We start from the raw sequence: 18,916 nt of genomic DNA on the forward strand, positions 1-18,916 counted from the left end.
GACAGACCGTAGCAGACATCAAATTATTTAAAAATTAAAATTAACAACTGTAGAAAACTATGGCTCCCCCGCACAAAAGGTGAGCTTTCTCAAATCGCTCTGAATCACTGGGTGGAAAAATGCATCTTTAAAATGCAAATAATTTTCCACCCAACAGTCTGGAATGGTACTGTCTGTGATTCCCTCGCCTGGATGCACAGCTCCATTTAAATTAATTGCCTAAATACCTTTTCATCTCATTGCCTAGAACAGCCCATAGGAGGACAATAAAGAGCTGCCTAAATAAATGCTTAAAAAATAGTCTCGAATCTGTTATTTTTTTTTTTCTTTTTCTCTCCTCAACTAAAGAGAAGCATGGTTTATGACTTCCCTGAAGGACTGGTGAATACTGAGGAAAATACACTAAAATAGATACAAATAAACTTGTTTTTGACCCAAACCAATCCAAATCAGAAAACAAATCACCTTAACTCTTCCACTTCATCTCAGCTCTGGCCCCGTGTTTTCTTCTATAAATACGCGACAGATGGCTCATCCTGGTGTCTGTCAGCTCTTAGCCCCTGGCCTGTTGGCTGCTACACTTGGTTTTACATTCTGTATGTCTTTAGGCATCTCCTGGCACTTCTGGAAGACTGCCAGCTACTACCCAGTGACAGACAGGACACACTAGGAAGCTTCCTACTGGGTTACTGTTCTGCCCATGGGTAACTTCACAGAAGAACCTGGGAGAAACTTGGCATTCTTGTGCCATCTGGGGATGGAGGGATTTCCCTATTTCTCTCATAGGAGTCTATAGCAGGTCCCAGCCTACAGCAAGGAAGCCAGAGACATCGGGAAGGACTTAATCTTCCTTGCTAACTAGATGAGCCCAGAATCAAGTGAGCACATGATAGAGCTGAAGACAGAACAGACTGAACGTCAATTTTCTTGGGATCCTATGAAGGCACTAGCCACTCCTTACTACATCCCTGTGAATATGAATAACCAGACTCTCATGGGAGAAAAGGAAAGGGGCTCAGAATAGTGGGATTGACATTCCAAAAGTTAATAAGGAGAGGACTGGGTAAAGACTCCTCATGTCTGGCCTCCAAGTCAAGACTGCTTCAGTGACCCCATGCTGTTGCCTTCCATGTTAGGGGGAGATTCCAGGTTAGGGGAAAGGACTTAAGATATGACTCTATGTCTGGAACTCCATTACCTGTGAGTTACTTAAACACAACACCTGAAAAAAAATGTAGGAGGTCAGAAGCATTTAATGTGCAAGAAACAAAGCCAGGCACTTCTGGCCTAAAGCCTGAACAGCCTAGAGATTGTTTGATTTTTATCAGTGGGTGTAAGAAAGTGTTTAATGATTAGTACATATTTGGATGTGTATATATGTACATGTATGTATGTACATATGAACGCATTATAATATAATAATGATCAGTACATATATGGATATGTATATACATACATGTATATATGTACATATGAATATACATATAATGAATGCATTATAATAATGATTAGTACCTATATTGATGTGTATATGTGTACACATATATGTACATATGAACACATTATAATATAATAATGATTAGTATATATATACACATATACACATCCATATATACTAATATAAGTTGTATTGATACAAAGACTACATAACCTACATTTACAAAGAATAACTTTTACAATGCTCTGATTTGTAGCTTCATGTAGCCAATCCATTCTCACAGGTACTTTTGAGAAACTCTTGTATCCACAGCTAATGTATGGTTGATAGTAAGTGATAAGCTTACATTGTTCCATCACAACACTGATATTTTTGCTTACATTCCATTAGGGAGTAAAACCAAAGCTTGCCCCTCAATGATGCGTGTGAGTGTGAATACTGAAAAGACATGCCTGGATTTCAGATGCTATCACACTATAACAGTTATTGACCAGATGCATTCGATGAGTGCATTCTAAAACACACACCCTTCCCGTTTCTTACGATTCTAAGAGTAGATTCTCAAGCCCTGACTTGACGACTTCCATGGTATAAAATTCTCACATTTTAACATATTAACCTATCAATGGGACATCACTAAGTGTGAATTGAAAAGAGACAGCCAGGAGTGTACAACTCTATAGGATCTCCATCACAGAAAGCATAGAAACAATCCCAAGAACAGATTCTAAGAAGTGATGAGCTTAGCAACCATTAACTCACAAAATATCTGAAAAAAATTAACAAGTCGTTTTCCAGGAGCTGGTTTGAGCCAGGAGCTGACATACCACAGGCTCTTGGGCAGTTCCTGTGCTTCAAGGTTCAGTTTTGCTCTTTGTGAAATGGTTTCCTATAGCATCTGCAGGTCGTAGCAGATGTGCCCACCCACTGCAATCTTACTAACTTCTTATCCACTGTACCTATCTAACACACACTTCCTGTAAATCAGTTTCCTCAGCTCTCAGGACTCAGACCACCACTCTTCCATTCCTCCAGTCTCTGTTCAGAGTACACTAATACATACATATGCACATGCATGCACACACTCATACACACATACTACACACACACTCACACACTCACGTACACATTCATACACATACCATCCACACATATTCACACATACATGCCACACACATACACATACCATACACACTTACTACATACATATATACACTCATATTCACACATGTATGCACACATCACACATACTCCCATACACAGACAGCATACACACACAAATGCCACTCACACATGTGCACATTCACACTCACACACACACACTCATACACCACACACAGCACATACTCACAAAAACACAAACATGTACCACATACCAACACACTCATACACATACCACACAAACATATACACACATCACAATATGTATACACATACACACACCACAAACATATACACTATACACATTCATATACACACACCACAAACACGCCACACACATACTCATACCACATACACGCCACACAAATTCATATGCACACCACACACACTACATATACAACACACACTACAAACATATACACCATACACATTCATATACACACACCACAAACACACCATACACATTCACACATACCACACACATACTCATACCACCTATACACCACACACATTTATACACCACACACACTACATATACAACACACATAAACACACACACCTTATATACCATATACACACCACACACATTCATACACTCATACACATTCATATACACACACCACAGACACACCATACACATTCACATACACACTACACACACATATACCACATGCACACCACACACATTCATACACACATTGCACACACCATACACACTACATACACAACACACACACACACCATACACACTACATATATACCACACACATTCATACATACACATACACATTCATATACACACCACACACACACACCACATATACACCACACACATTCATACACATATTCCAAACACATATTCACACTACATACACACCACGCACACACACACACATACACACACACACAGCACTTGCAAGCAGAATTCTATGAATCCTCTCCTGTTGATGTGAAAAGTTGAGCTATAAGTTACCAATGTTTCTTGTATATGTAGGACAGAACAAGGCTTGTTATCAAACCTACTCAATGGGATCTCAGGGTTCTCTATGGAGAGTATGTATGTTTCTACCCTGCCGTGCCCTGCTCCTCCCACAGGCCTTCCACTACCACCACCTGCCACAGGCCTCTGGGTCTTACCTGCTCTGCCTTCTGGTGGAACACAGCAGACATGGCCAGGATTGTACTGCGTTCATCCAGGGCGGCGGCAAAGCTCTTCCACTCCTGGTCTAACTGCGTGGAGATCTGCTTGATTTGCTGGGAGGCATAATGGCCGGCCTCTGAGAGGCGGGAAGCGACAGACATGATGCGGTTGATGTTGACATAGGCATTCTAGGAGACAAAGCAGGGTAAACACTTAGGGGGGGAAGACTGAAAAGGTAGCCATCCATTGAGCATTGCCGAGAGGAGTGTTTGGAGGAGGAGCCCACCCAAAACACAAAGCCTGAGAGAGATTGGGGGTAGACTTGGAATCTGTGTATAGAAGAGGCCCAAGAAAAGTCCTTCCAGAACTGAAACAGTTCAACCAGAGAACCAGCCCAGATTGTATGCATGCCAAAAAGAAGCATCAGTGTACTCTCTACATGCACTCTTACGAAACCATCACAATCAAAGGAGCTATTCTCAATGGCATACACTTTGGAAGCTGTGGATCATGGTAGGAGCTGAAGGTAGCAAGGACACCACTCTTACTCTAGAGAACTGCACACAGGGTGAAACTCCCCTACAGTATAGCAGAATGGTTTATTGTAATCCATCACCTCCCCATCCCCCGCCAAAGGTGTCCTTTCCACCTCCCTATATTCTCATTCTTCACCAAGAGACCAAAGGCACGAGCCACTAGCCAGGGTGTTCACAAAGACAGAGTTTGGAGGTTACAATGGGCCCCTGCTTCTCCCTGTGGGACTTGGGAACATTTCCCTCCTTGATTCTGAAAGGCACTGACAGGTGTGCCTCAGTGCATCTGCAGGGACCTCCTCGACCTGCTGTCTCCTTTCCACACTGGGTTTCGTTGGCATCCATTCCCGTTTTTTTGCTTGCCGGTTTAAAAACCCATGAACATGTATGTTGCTTCACACTAAGCCAGCAGAAAAGCTCCCCGGGAAGGAACAAGACAAAAGGAAAACCCGACCAACACAGCGCAGCGGCAGTCCTGATTATTTCTAACTGCTCTCTCCTATTAATTGTCTGTCAAAGCAGCCATGTAATGTGGCGTCCCTGGGGAGCTCTTCGGCACACGTGATGCCTGGAGGACCAGGAGCCAGGTTACTCACACTCTCGCTTTTGCTACAAATCTCCTCAGATGATGATAAATACCCTCAGCGGCAGCAGTTTCCCTGGGCTCTATGAGCTGTGCAGTAGTTCATTAACACTCGGAGAGGCGTAATGAGGGTTCCCTTATTTTCCCTTCACGGTCCTCATTCATCTCAACTGTCCCCAACCTCCACACACTTCATCTCAAACCTGGCCCAGGTTGATAAGGTCTCTCTTAATTTAAAAGGTCTCCATGGAGGTTTAAAAGGTTAAGTGGGGTACATAAGCACAAATCCATTCTGGTGTCTAAAGGCCCCTGTGTACCATCTCTGTTTTTAGTGTGGCATGAGCCCTTCCACAGACACTCATTTCCTTAAGGGTGCTAGAGTAGTGCTGGCTGTTATCAGGAGAAACAACCGTCCTTTATAGAATCAGGGATCATTATCGACACTGTTTTCTGAGTTAGAACACAAATCCTCTGGAAAATTAAACTATTTATAGAACTGTCAGAAAGAAAAAAGAAATCCAAAACAAGAAACAAGAAACCAAACCCCACCACACACTGACACAGAAGAAGGAAAAGGGAAGAAAAGGGAGGTGCCAGCTTTAATAGCTTTCTCTTCTAGGGGACAACACCGAAGTCCCCCCAACATCCTAAGTCTGTCACTGATGTTTGTCATTATCAAACAGACTGTGAAAGTCGGGAGTTTCAGGGAAATACTTGGTTTGCGCCCTCTCCCGGGAAGCACAGTGAGGAAAAAGAAGTCACGGGTGGGGTCGGTACAGGGTATATTTATCAGTAGGTTAGTGCTATGAGCATCTGGGTTCAGTCTCTCTGGAGACCTTTGAAGAAACTATAAAACACATCTCCTACAGATCCTGCTGACAGGTGTAGGGTCTGAGTTATTGGCACATTAAGCCCTACCTCTCAGTGGCTAAAGGTCCTTCCTAGGGTAACTCTGACATTTGCAGCCTGACCTCCCACAGGCCAACCATACTCTAGAGGTCAGAGAAACACGGGAGCTATTGTCTGCATGGCCATCTGCAGACAATGCCCAGGGTGCCTATGAGAAAGTGGACTGGGGATTTACAAGGATTGATAATTCCTCATAAAGCTGTCCTCCCGGGTGGGTGCCAGTCCCGGAAGGTTCCTCTCCCATTTATAGAGACCTCTCCACAGTATTCAGTTTGCCTGCCTCAGAGGAAGGATGGTGTTCAGCTTTGGTCACACAGGGTACAGGAAGGCAGGAACAGTAAGACATTCCTTTGTCACCTTTGTCACCACATGTTTGCATTCTCCTCCCACCCAGGGAACACAGACAGTGATTACAGATGTCCTACTGTGGCCACCTCAGGAGACTGTTGACAGCTTGTCACTCATTCAAATATTTATAGAGAGTGGGGCAGGCTCTGTGTTAGGGGCTGCAAGAGATCAAAGAGTGGGCAGAATTGCTGCCCACCTATTCTATACCCACATAAGACCAATTTTCAAATGGCTATGGTTTAAAGCAAAATTAAATGAGCTCTTTCACAGCGGTGGCTCTCAACCTGTGGGTTGTGACCCTTTTGAGTATCAAATGACCCTTTCATAGGGGTCACCTAAGTCCACAGAAAAACATAGATATTTACATTATAATTCTTAATAGCGATTAAATTGTAGCTATGAAGTAGTGATAGTAATAATTTTATGGTTGGGGGCCATCACAGTACGAGGAAATGTATTAAAGATTGAGAGGCACTCTTCCACAGAGATAGAAGCAAGTCATTGAGGATACAGAGAGAGGTGTTTGAGCCACTAACAGAGGTGGCAGGAAGGGGCTCTCTCCGTGGTCCCCTCTACCCTAAACTCATGATCACAGAGGAACACAAAAATCAAACAAAAAAGATCAGAGCTTAGCATCATATTCTGGATGCTAATCCCACAGAAAATGGCCTTATGTTTCCTTACCAGTGGACAGGGAGCTGTCCTCCTAAAATTAACAGGCAGTTCTGCATCACAGCAAAGGCTGAGGCCACGCCCCACACCAGAGGGACGATGGGTAACTGACTTGTGCGGTTGCTCATGTTCTTCCCTACAATTCCCATGCTGAACGACAGGAGACCAAGGCAAGTTACACTGTCAAGTTCATCACTTTGTTCATATTCTTAACCTAGAACCTGAGGGGAATGGGCAGACAGGTTCTGAAACAACCCTGAGTACACAGTCGGCCACAAACCAGATGTGAAATGAGGAGTGTCAGGGAGAATCTCTAAAAGCTGGAAAAGCAGAGGGAGGTAAAATACCCTGACCAAGTGGATAAACAAACAAGATGTCCGTCTTTGGAGGTAGATGGCGTTGCTGGGCCTGTGCTCGGTCTCTCCTGTGGTCCTTTTGTGTGATAGTCCCATCTCTTTTGAAGAGCATGTGAGAGTCAAGCTCACTCTAGGACTCAGCCGGCTAGAGAGTGATCATGGCTCCTTGGGCCTTTTAAATCTGCTATGGCTGTTCCCTCCACTGTCTCCCCTTCCACAAGTGCCTCTGTACAGCTGTCTATTAGTCAGGCATCACTGTCACTGGACCAGAAGGAAATATGTGAGTTCTGTCCCCAGCAAGGATACTCGCTTAAGCTGTCACGGTGCTTCTATGCCTCCGTTTCCTCACTAGAAAAATAAGGGAGCCGAGCTAGGTGACCTCAGAGCTCTCAGTTCTGGGTCAGCCATGCCAAGGAGGCAAGGACGGCGCTGCCTATCCGAGAAGTTCGAAGCTCAGCCTTGCTGTCCACAGGTCACAGCTTGGCTCTTCACTGCCCGCTGCATAAACACTGAGTCTGGAGCCGGATCTCCTGAGTTCTTCATGTTCTACATGACCAATAGTCCTGCCTCTTCACACCCTCTCCCTCAGCAGAGCTTCTCAGACAAACCAGAAGATAATAACTTGACTGACGGCTGGCATGAGGTGTGTCTTTCTTTGTGCACATACTGACCTCAGACTCACTGTCTACATGAAGGTGTCTTTGAACTCCTGATCCTCCTGCTTCTACCCACTAAGTGTTGGGATTTTAGCCTGTGCTAACCATGCCGATGAGTATCTTCTAACATCCTTCAGAATGGATTTATTAAATTCTCCATATACACTCAGCACTACCATTATTCTTCCTGTGACTATCCTTATTTTTTAAAGTGTAGTAGAGTGTGAGCTACCCTATAGAACACAGTAGAGTTGCCTCATGGTCTGTTGTGTCATCCACCATCCTCCTTGCCATTTGGTCACAAGAAGGAAAAATAACTAAGTCCAGCAAGATCTTGCTGACTCGAAAACCTTCTCTATTGCACCCTGCCCCCTTTTGCTACCTATGGAATTTGCCATCATTTGTTTCCTCTCAAAGTCATTAGTTGGAGATTACAGGCTAGACAGCCCCTTCTCCATGACCCTGTCATCTGCTATGACTGCTGAAATCAATGAAGCAGCCACTTTTCCCTAAGAACTATGTGGCAGAGTCTTGAACTTTCAGCCCTCCAGAAAGAGCTCTAACTTTGAACATTCCAAGTGGCTATGAAAACATGCAAAGGTGCTTACTGTCAAAGACACCAATAGCTTTCCATCAAAAGCAAATTTTTATGAATTAGGTTCCTTTTGTGAAGGAGACACCAGCTCTAGGAGAAACAAGCTATGATTTTAGCAACCTTCAGTTCTGTGTTGGAGGCTGGTTGCTAAGGTGATCATTGCCAGGAGCCTGTATTATTTGACTCCCATTCACTTTTCTTCTAAGAACTGGGACAACTGTCATAGCTCTGTGGTCAGAGGCTTTATTCTGATCAGACACTGTGTGTACCAGAAGTAACAGAAGGCATCCAGTCAGTTGCCTGATAACTGTCAATGTGACAAACATCATTATCCTTTCCCCCATCCAGTTGCAGCAGACTGGCATTATCCTCCAACCTGTACAAACCAAATCAAAGTATTAGTAAAAAGCACAATAAAAAGTATGTCAGCATTCACAGCCGGAGGCACCATGAGCTGTCAAAGTCCCAGCCTGGTTCACAGAGAGCACAGTACGATGTCCCCTACTATTCCTGGGAAGATGCACTTTCCATAGGGCCTGACACATATGTTCCAGCTGTACAGCTGCCAGCCCCCCCCCCTTACTATACCTTTTCCTGGCAGATACTTGAGCCCTAGGAGGAGTTAAGTGACTGAAGCTATGAGTTATCTACAAGGCTCTCCTTGACCCATTGAGACCTGAGAAGTCACACCCTCCTAGCAACACTGTGTAAGCAAGTCTTCCCAGGCAGTGTGCTTCCATTCCTTAAGGTGGAGACACATACACCCAGTAGGCTTGAACCAGACTTCTCGAGACAGCTCTACTGCTTGGCATGAGCTTGTCACATCCACAGCACTCACAGTTGGGCTGTCTTGTCCTCACCCAAGGGGACAAAGATTTTTCTGCTTCTCTCTGACAGGGCTGCCAGGCAGGTCCTCCCTAGGCTAAGCATGGGGTCTTCATTTTATGCTCTAGGGGTGGTGTGACTTTGACTCCAGAGGTAGCAGAAAGTCCTCAGAGATGATTCATCTCTGCAGAGAACAAGTCCCAGGCATGGCTCTTAATCTCACGCCAGTTCATGGAACCATGGCATTTCCATGGTCACATATGGATGTAAAGTTGTGGCCTGTCTGCCCCAATCATCACGAGGGCGAGGCCAGAATATCACTGAGATTCAGTCCTGTTAGAGCCCCTGACTCCAGATTCAAAACGTCATAGGGAACCCAGGCCAATGACTGGCCAAGGGCCAACTCCAGCTGCTAGCTGAAGTTCTGTAGCAGCTACACGGGACGGTTGGTAGCTCTTAGGAATCTCTTCTGTTAATTCTCTTAGGCATATAAAAGATGGTTTAAATTATATTCCTAATTAGAGAACACATGCATTAATTATCAGGAATAATTGTGTTCTTAAATATAATGGAGGAAATTCTGTTTCTAACCAGTTAATAGCCAAAATATCACCTCTCTATGGGTTGCAGAGCTAGTGGGATTCACACTCAGCCTCTATTTTTATCCAGCTCATTCTTTTTATCAGCACTTCGGCGTGAGTCCATGCCTCTGCACATACGAGGCCACCGAGCAACCGAGACACACTCCAGCCCCCATTCTTATTGAGGAGCAAAAATTATTTGAAGTTTCTTTCTTTTCCACTTTGAATACTTTGGGTAGCTATGGGATATTTTTGATTTTAGCAGATTTTCTATTTTTTAATTAAAATTAAGTTTATTTAAATTATTTATCTGGCTAGGCTGCATATAGTCAATGTTAAAACTTGTCATATTTTCCCATCTTTTTGGCTTCAGTAAAGATTTCATTTTTTTTTTTCAAAAAAGTAGAGTCAATTTGCAAATAATGAAATAGGCAGATTTTAATGGCTACTGTTATAAGGAATGGAAACCCACTTTATTAGAAGTTTTTCAGAAGCTAAGTTCATGTAACAATGACATTTTACTTAGAAAATAAAAGCAGAATGTAGATACATCTTGACTTCACTTAGTTTGCTTAGTGTTCATTAAATCAGTTGAGTGATGGGTTCAAAGTCACAAAGAGAACAAAGGTCCCCGCTCTGCTAAACCCCCTTTCTTATTTCTACTTTTTTCTTGTGTCCTGCAACTTATATTTCTATTTTGTCACACTCAAAGAATGATATGGGAAGTTATTTGAAGATTTTTTTTTTCATAATAACGTCCACTATTGGTAAGATAATAGAGACCGTACCAAAGCTTAGCCAGCCTCACCTCTCTCTGCAGCTCAACGAGACCCTGTGTAGGCACTGATATCTTTGTAATCCCAAGCCCACTTTGGGTCCTAGAGCTGCTAAAGCATCAGTTTATGATTAATTAGTTTAACATTACCACGTAAACCTGCTGATCCCACCTCGAAACATATGGACATCGGGGCTGTAACATCTGGGGTAGGAACTGATAGTGCTTAGCCACACCGCAGCAGCTACAGGCAAGCAATGAGCGCTAAGCAAAAGCTCCAACCCTGCCCCCTCACAGCACAGGCTGCCCTCTAGGGGGGCGAATAGGGAAGCTGATGGATGACTCTCTGCTCTGGTTTGGCTGAACCCTAGGTCAGTCCAGGTGGAAGCCATCTGTCACTGCTGGCTACAGAGAGGAAAGAATAGGAACGGCCTAGTGCTCAGCAAAGATAACATTGGCCCACAAATCCTTTCGCCCCTCTGGCCTGGCTTGTTGTAGAGATGTTTTCTCCAGCAATTGCTTCACAAACCATTAAACAGCCACGGAAACAATCGCCTGGCCATATGTCAAATGGCCACAGAAACCCACAGCAGGTTGAAGGAAAAGAGAAATGCCCTTCTCCTTTCTTGGCACTGAGAGAAGCCTCCATGGAGGTAAGGCTGTGTGTGTGTGTGTGTGTGTGTGTGTGTGTGTGTAGATAGATGGATACATGGTAGATTGATAGAAAGACATCACTGTAAGATTAAAAAGGCAGGTACAGCTGGCATTAGACTCAAGGACACCCACAGAGAATGTGATTAGGAATTACACAGCCTTTCCATGTGGTAATTTTAGGCCATCTTTAATGCTGAAACCAGAAGCTGAAACTTCAGGTAAATGCATCCATCAGTAGTCCATCTATCCCTTGGCCTTCTTGTACAGGGCCGAGCTAGAGTATGGTCCGGGACAGCGGTAGCAACAGCAGCTGAGGAAGTCAGCACCTGCTAACATTCTGCCTTAAATCAGCACTTTAACATGCATGCCTCAGGTGGCAGCCATGCACCTGAATGTCTGAGAAGTCCCACACTTGGCAACTCTGTGGAGCTGTCTGATACGAAGGGTATTTCTTATAGCATTTCTGACCTGACAACAAGAATAGGCCAGCATTTGCCAAGCACAACACCATGTTAAGTTTGTGCCTAAAAGCAAAACCACATTTTCCCTCACAAAATTCTCAGCAAAGGCACTGCCCTTCTCCTCAGGCTACAGAGGAGGTAGCAAGGAATGTGAATGCCCTGCCTAAGGCTACATGAGAAAGGAAACACAGAGCTGTGGTTGACACCCTCAGTCCTGACTTGTCTTCACCAGGATATTTGACTTTGCCCTGAATGTGAAAGAATCAGGATGGCTGAGAATGTTCACTATGGAAGATGGGACATGGCGATGGGATATTTCTTCCAAAGGTATCATGATTCATATCCCAAGGAAACATGACATCTGGAGAGAGAATTAAATGTCCCCATCTTTGAAGACTATCTGTTGTACTTTTGACGTGCTCTAGAATTTGCACATTAGTTCCTTTCTAGAATGGGCAAGGAGGCCTGGCAGATGGACTTTGTCCAGCTTCTTCCTTCTTGAAACAATACTTTCTACCAGGAAACCAAAGGTTACAGAGAAACAGGAATTTGTCTACATAGAGCACAAGAAGTTCAGAATTTCAAGGCCCCTTTAGTCAGTATCTTGCTTTATTATTCAAATCTTAACTTTGTTTCCTTATGTATTTATTATCTGTCTGTTGGTCCATCCATCCATCCATCCATCCATACATACATACATACATCAAGCCAACCAGATATCAAGGATTGGCACAAGGAAGAACCAAGATGTAAAATTCTTATGCCCACGGGTCTTGTGTGTCATTAGGAACACCAGAGAGTAAGCTGATGTGGATCTACTGGGCATGTATTTCGGTGCCATGTAAAATAGATCTGGGAAAAGGTAGAGCACACAAGGGGATGGGGAATGCTGCAAAAGAGGGAGCCAGGGCAGGGGTTTCAAGCAGCAGTACCCAGGCTTCTCTCTAGGTCACGTGTTGGCACTGGCTGAATTCTACACAAATTAACCTCCTGGCATCTGCAGACCTGAGCCTGAACAGGAAGTCCTGTCGGCCTGTATATGTGAATGTGTAGGTGAGCTGAAGGAAGCTCAGGAGAAAGCACAGAGAATACCACACAAACAGCCAATGGCAAAACCATGAAGCTGGAGAGTCCCCCGACAGTGAAAACAGGGGTACCTGTGCTTTGAGCTGAGAACCAATAGTAAGGCCAAGGGACAACAATCTAGGACCTAGAAGAGGTAACAATCAAGACAGAAAACTGAGCCGGGCCAGTGCCAACCACAAGCCAGAGGTTAAGCAGTCACCCAAGCCCTCAGCATAAGCTCAGAAAAACTTTCTGGAATCGGCCTGGGCCAATGGCTGAGCAGCTGGTGTGTGAGCCAGTGCAGTGTGCAAGAGAGTGATGTGCTAGAGTGATGCTGGGATGCTCTTCCAAAGCCCAAGGATGCTGGTGTTTCCCATCCAAACAGGGCTGACTGGGGACCAGTGCACAAAGGCAAAGGGGCATCAGAAGCATTGGTGGGGACCAAGAAGGCAGGGGTGAAGACAGGCAGGTGCTTGACACTGGGTAGAAGGAGTCTTCATTCTCCAACCAACCCTACTAGGTAATAATAATCGCTGAAGAGCTCAGAGCAGGGCTAACGCCAGCTGACTTCATTTCTTCACACTGGACTGCCCAGTCTCAAACCTATTTCCAATCTTGTAGAGGTTTCCTAGGGTTCACTCTGTACAGTTAAATCACAATCCAAGGTGACAGGAGTCAAATATAGCATGTCACACCAAGGTGACAGGGTGAACAGTAAGAGTAGAGGCCTGTGATCTTACATGCAGGCACCCACTTCCCTATAGCTGAGTGCTAGGCACGCTCTGTTCTGCTCTTCCCCCTGGTCTAGTTAAGTACTGATGACGGTGCCAAGCACAAAGGTCATAAACAGGTCCAGGGCTGGTCAGAAAATAAATTCTATTCCTCCTACAGAGCGGCCAGAAAAGGGAAATTCCACCCACAAAGCTGTTTGTAGACATACAAACATTGCATCCTGTTGAACTTGACTGATAAGAACAGGCTGGCTGGCACTGTGTTCGGTACTTTACCATCTCAGGTTCTCTGGCAGGCTGTCCTAAGATGTAATCCCCAGAAAAAAAATCAATCCCCCTTACTCTTGTCAGCAAGGAACATGCAGTAATGGTGCCATTTTCATCTTTAGGATCAGATTCTCAAAAAGAAGCTCAGGTCATGTGAACCTTAAAGGCCACCAAGGCCATTGAGTCCTGAACACATGTTTGTGTTGGGTCTACAACATACATTCAGCCAGTGATGCCAAAAAGGAGGCATGCAGACGAAAATCTGTATTACTCTGGATAATGGCTCAATGTTTTTCCATCCTTGTATATTCAATTGCTGTGTATCTTTGATTCTCAAGTGTATTTCCTGTAGAAACCAAACATTTAGGTACTGGCTTTCTAAAACCTAACAATCTACACCTTTGTTTAATTCTTACACCTTCAGTGCCATTATTTTTGTGTGTATATGTTGAGTGTAGGTATTCATATGTGTGCACATGTCTTTATTACTGTATAAGCATATGTGTGTTCATGTCAAAGGTCAATATTGAGTGTCTTCCTCAGTTTATCTCCATCTAATTTTTTGACATAGGGTCTGTCATTGAACCACTAGACTGGCCGGCCAGTCAGGGAGCTTCCTCAGGGCTGGAATTACCTGTGCACACCAAAATGCCCAGTCTTTTACATGGTGCTCAAGACCCAACCCCAGGTCTTCATTATATCCAGCAAGCATTATATCTGTTCATCTCCTAGCTCCCAGTGTCATTATGGACACAGTTGAACCTACATTTGCTTTTCTCTATCTGTCATACATTTCCTCCTATATCTCTTTTCATCCCACACTTCTGTACTAGTAGAATACTTTCTAATGTAGCATTTCAATATCGTTACTGATTGATTTTTACTATTTTTAACTTATCTTCCTAGTTATCTAAGAAATACATCTTAGCAGAATCAGCTTGTGATATATGTTATTTAATTCAGTGAGTGTGAAAGCACTTCTCCTGGAGAGAGCTTTATTCCCTTTCCCTGTGTAGTACTATTGTTCCTGTATATATTACAGCCATAAATGATTTAAACTCAACACATTGCCATAATTACCACTTTTTCATAATTGCATGCCTATTAAGACTGAGATAGAAAAGGAGAGCTAACATATATTATAGCTTGTGTTTATTAGCCTCCTAATTATCATTTCTATGTGTTTTCATTTGTTCCTGTGGATTCCAGCCACTACCGGAGATGTTTCCTTTAACAATACAGATTTTTACCCTCATACCTCCTTAGTGTGTGTTACTTTATTATATTTCTATGTTGTAGGTCCAACAATACATATACATATTATTTTAAACAACTGCTTTTAAAGTCAGTGAAGAGACAGAAGGAGAGTGAATTTGTACATACCTTGACCTATATAGTTACATAACTAATTTTTACCAGTACTGCCCATTGTGCTAGAGTCAAATTACTTTCTGGGAAGAGTTGATTTCAGCATAAAGAATTTCCTTTGTGATTTTTCTTTCCCTAGTTTTCTTTGCTCAACTATCAGGTCTAAAGTTTAATCTACATCTCCAATCCCTGCCTTTTACAAGATTCTCCCAAGGGCACTTTTAAAAGCTCTATTGCCTTAAACATCCGTAATCTCTGTTGTAGATAAAGTCGGCTCCTTTGGGAAAAGATTTGCGACTCGGTTTTATATAGTATGTTTCTATTCTCAACCAAATCTCCAAGACACTCGCGGCTCTAGGGCTGGGGTTAGGGGGAGGGGGACGCTTTCCTTGGTGGAACCTCTTTAGGAGCTAACTTCTCAGGGGGATGGGATGAGTGACCTTAAACCTTCATGCCTTGTCTCAGCCATCAAGGGGAGCCCCTAATATTCTCACAGCAGTGTTCTCATGGTACAGCTGCTGTCCCCCGAGTGAGGGCTGTGAAGAATAGCTCCACACCTCTAGGCTGCACTCACCCATACTCTAACTCAGAACAGGTGGTTTGGTCAGGAACAGAAATGTCCTACATGGGAACACAGTCCTTCAGCCAGGAGCTGGAGGACAGAGGACCTGAAATCCTGGTTGCAAGCAGTATGGAGTGGTTTTTATCCTGCTGACCTGGAAGGGTAAAGGACGGAAGGGTCCCTGACTCAAATTCCACAAATACTGTAATTTGAGTTTTTACCTTTCCGTTTGTTTGCTTACTTTTCATTTCTTATTTCCTGCAGGGATTTCGGATTATCTCCAGAGAATTTAACTCGTGTTTTAAAATAACAATTTTCTCTAGTTTCCATGTGGAGTGAGGCGGTCCACAGAGCTCCTTGGGTTATCACATTGGAAGTCTTCTCTTGGGCCTTCAGATAGTTTGTTTTAGGGAGTGACTATTATACAAATAAAGGCTAGAGAACGAGAGCTTTCTCACTGTAGTGGGAATGTACATCATTTGGGGAATTTGTGAAAAAGACATGTTCCCAGGGACCTACTCACAGAGATTGTGATTTTTCCAGGACAGGAGAAAGAAGAAAAAGCAGAGAACTATGCATTTTTACCAAGCTTTCTACATGATACTAATATTTAAAAATGTATACAGCATCCACTCCTTCCTCTTCTACATCCCTCTCTTCCCTTCCCCTTCCTCTAGAACAACAAAAATGGGTGCCTTACTATTCGAATTTGACAGGTGTGCATGTATATGTGTCTGTAAAAGTTGTGTGTGTGTGTGTGTGTGTGTGTGTGTGTGTGTGCGCGCCCGCGCGCGTATGAGTTCTGCTGCTTCAGGAAGTGCAGTAGAACCCTGCTTTGAAGCCTCCCCACTCAATAACGACAGGGCGCCACACAGCACTATGTCTAAGTGAAGAGATCAACTGCCTAGAATCTTTCTATCTCTTGCAGCAGTTATGGTTTTTCCTTGGGGGGTTGTCATTTTTAACTTTCCCTCAAAACAAAGAGACCACCACAAACTTTTTACAAGCGGTTTGATTTATCTATCACCAAATGCAATATTCGCCTCTACTGAATGAATTAATAACACTGAATCTAAAACTCGAGGCGGCAGAACGGCTCCCCACTGCTCGCATGCGCATCACTGCTATCATTACATAGCGTCATCACTACTATGAGCCCTCCCAGTTGTCATAACAACAGAAAATGAATACCATTCTATATTTTTAAACTCCAGACAGGGGCCATTAGCAACTCATTTCTTCCCCCAAAGAAACAGCTAGTTAAAAGTGTACATAAGGCAAGGTCAGGGTCACACATGCTCCTGTGAGGTCCTGACACATGGAGAACCTTACATGGATAGCTGCAAGACTGTTCTGTATAGACTAGGCTCTGATTTACTTCCTCACTCTGATTTACCCTCACTCCCAGCAGAGAAGGCCACACTTGGGGGATGGAGAATTTGCCAACAGGAGGCAAAATTAAGAAAGAGGAAGGCCCCAGAGAGCTCAGAAAACCCGAGGCACTGTTGGGAACCAGAGAGCTAGAGGATATTTTCCCACTGGGTTTAGTAGGTCAGTCATCATCATTAGTGATCAGAAGACCAGCATGGAGCCAGGCATGGTGGCACACGCCTTTAATCCCAGCACTCAGGAGGCAGAGGCAGGCGGATTTCTGATTGGAGGCCAGCCTGGTCTACAAAGTGAGTTCCAGGACAGCCAGGGCTATATAGAGAAACCCTGTCGGGGAAAAAAAAAAAAAAAAAAAAAAAAGACCAGCATGTCCCTATGGGAACTAAAAATAATAAAAAAAAAATCATGTTATGAGAAAAAAAAATCTAAAGATTAAATAGTTTCAACGTTTTTCTTGCAGATGTGTTTAATTGGTATGCTTTATTGGTAACAATTCATAAATAAGACTGAGGGAGTTCCTGATTTTCTTCTTCCCAGGACTTAGGTAGTTATTTCTGCATTATGTACTAAACCAAACCCACATCCCTTGACACTCTGAGCCCTAGCTTCTTAGAATGTGTTCATACTTAGGGAAAGGGTTGTTAAGGAAGTAGTTAATTTAAAATGCAGCTATTAGTGTGGGACCCTGACCCATCCAACCTGTGTCTTACAAAACCAAGAGACCAGGACACAGAGACACATCAGGGGTGTGTGCACTCTCGAAGAAAACACTATGTTAAGGGCACACCAAGGAAGACAAAGGGGAACCCAGCCTGCTGGCATGTTGGTCTGTGTCCATGAAGCCAGACCACAAGATAATGCATTTCTGGTCTTTCTGTTTGTTTGTGATGATATTGCTGGGGGCAGACCTTGAACACATATGCTATGAAAGTTCTACCACTGAGCTGAATCCCTAGGGTTTTTTTTTTTTTTCTTCACTTCTGATGTTTAAGACACACTAGTTATGGTATTTGCTATAACATTCTTAAAAAGCTAATAAATTCAGTGACTGTCCTCTTTGCTAGAATTATATATTTAATCAGTATGTAAACAATGGACACAGAGTCAAAACATAAGTGGGTAACTTATGAGCTGATGGTTTTATATACAATTTGATATACCTAGGACTTAATGGACATCCCTTAATTCACATGCTATTCCCGATGAGCATAAGTGAGCTTGTCAGGCCAATGCTGAAGGCTAAGGACAAGGGCACCTGATGCCCCTCCTCACTTGGATCTAGCCCTGCCTCTCACCCCTGTCACAGCAACCCTGGTTTTTAAAAATGCATACAGCATTCATCCCTTCCTCCTTTATAGCCCTCTCTTCACTTTCCCCTTCCTCGAGGACAACAAACGTTGGTGCTATTGGTTTGTAATCACACATTACTGATGAAGTTATACACCTAACATTTGCCTCTCTTGTGAGTTCTGTGGGATACAACCCTGCATGTGAGTTCATCGCCACAGGCCCAGCATCCGCACAAGACCTGACTCTCAATTACTTGTTCTGTGATTTATAAAAGGAAGTTATTAAGTTCTTGAGTTCTAAAATCGGGAAGGTTGATCATCAAGATTTAGCACTGTATAGTTTCTCTTAAAAACATTTTAAAACATTTGCATATATGTTCCTCTGCAGAGAGGACCCATAGCTTAGTTTTTACATGATAGGGCTCTATGACCTTCCCCAAAATAAGAATCACTGGCCTAATTTTGTAGTAAAACAAGATTAAACAACTCATCCGCAGCTTTAAGTAAAATATGCTACAAAACCTGTGTGTGTGTGTGTGTGTGTGTGTGTGTGTGAG

At 43.5% G+C, this 18,916-nt stretch overlaps 1 protein-coding gene across 23 annotated transcripts in view; it reads right to left on the minus strand.

Annotated features, from left to right (window-relative positions):
* Positions 1-18,916, minus strand: part of Kalrn (kalirin RhoGEF kinase) — a 603,889-nt gene that overhangs the window by 341,957 nt on the left and 243,016 nt on the right. For all 23 annotated transcript variants that reach the window (XM_029544638.1, XM_029544643.1, XM_029544642.1 and 20 more), the window contains exon 7: positions 3,737-3,928. In XM_029544638.1, the coding sequence (XP_029400498.1) occupies positions 3,737-3,928 (192 nt within the window). The remainder of the gene's footprint in view (positions 1-3,736; positions 3,929-18,916) is intronic.

The sequence above is a fragment of the Mus pahari genome, chromosome 12, assembly GCF_900095145.1.
Source record: "Mus pahari chromosome 12, PAHARI_EIJ_v1.1, whole genome shotgun sequence".
Classification (NCBI taxonomy): domain Eukaryota; kingdom Metazoa; phylum Chordata; class Mammalia; order Rodentia; family Muridae; genus Mus; species Mus pahari.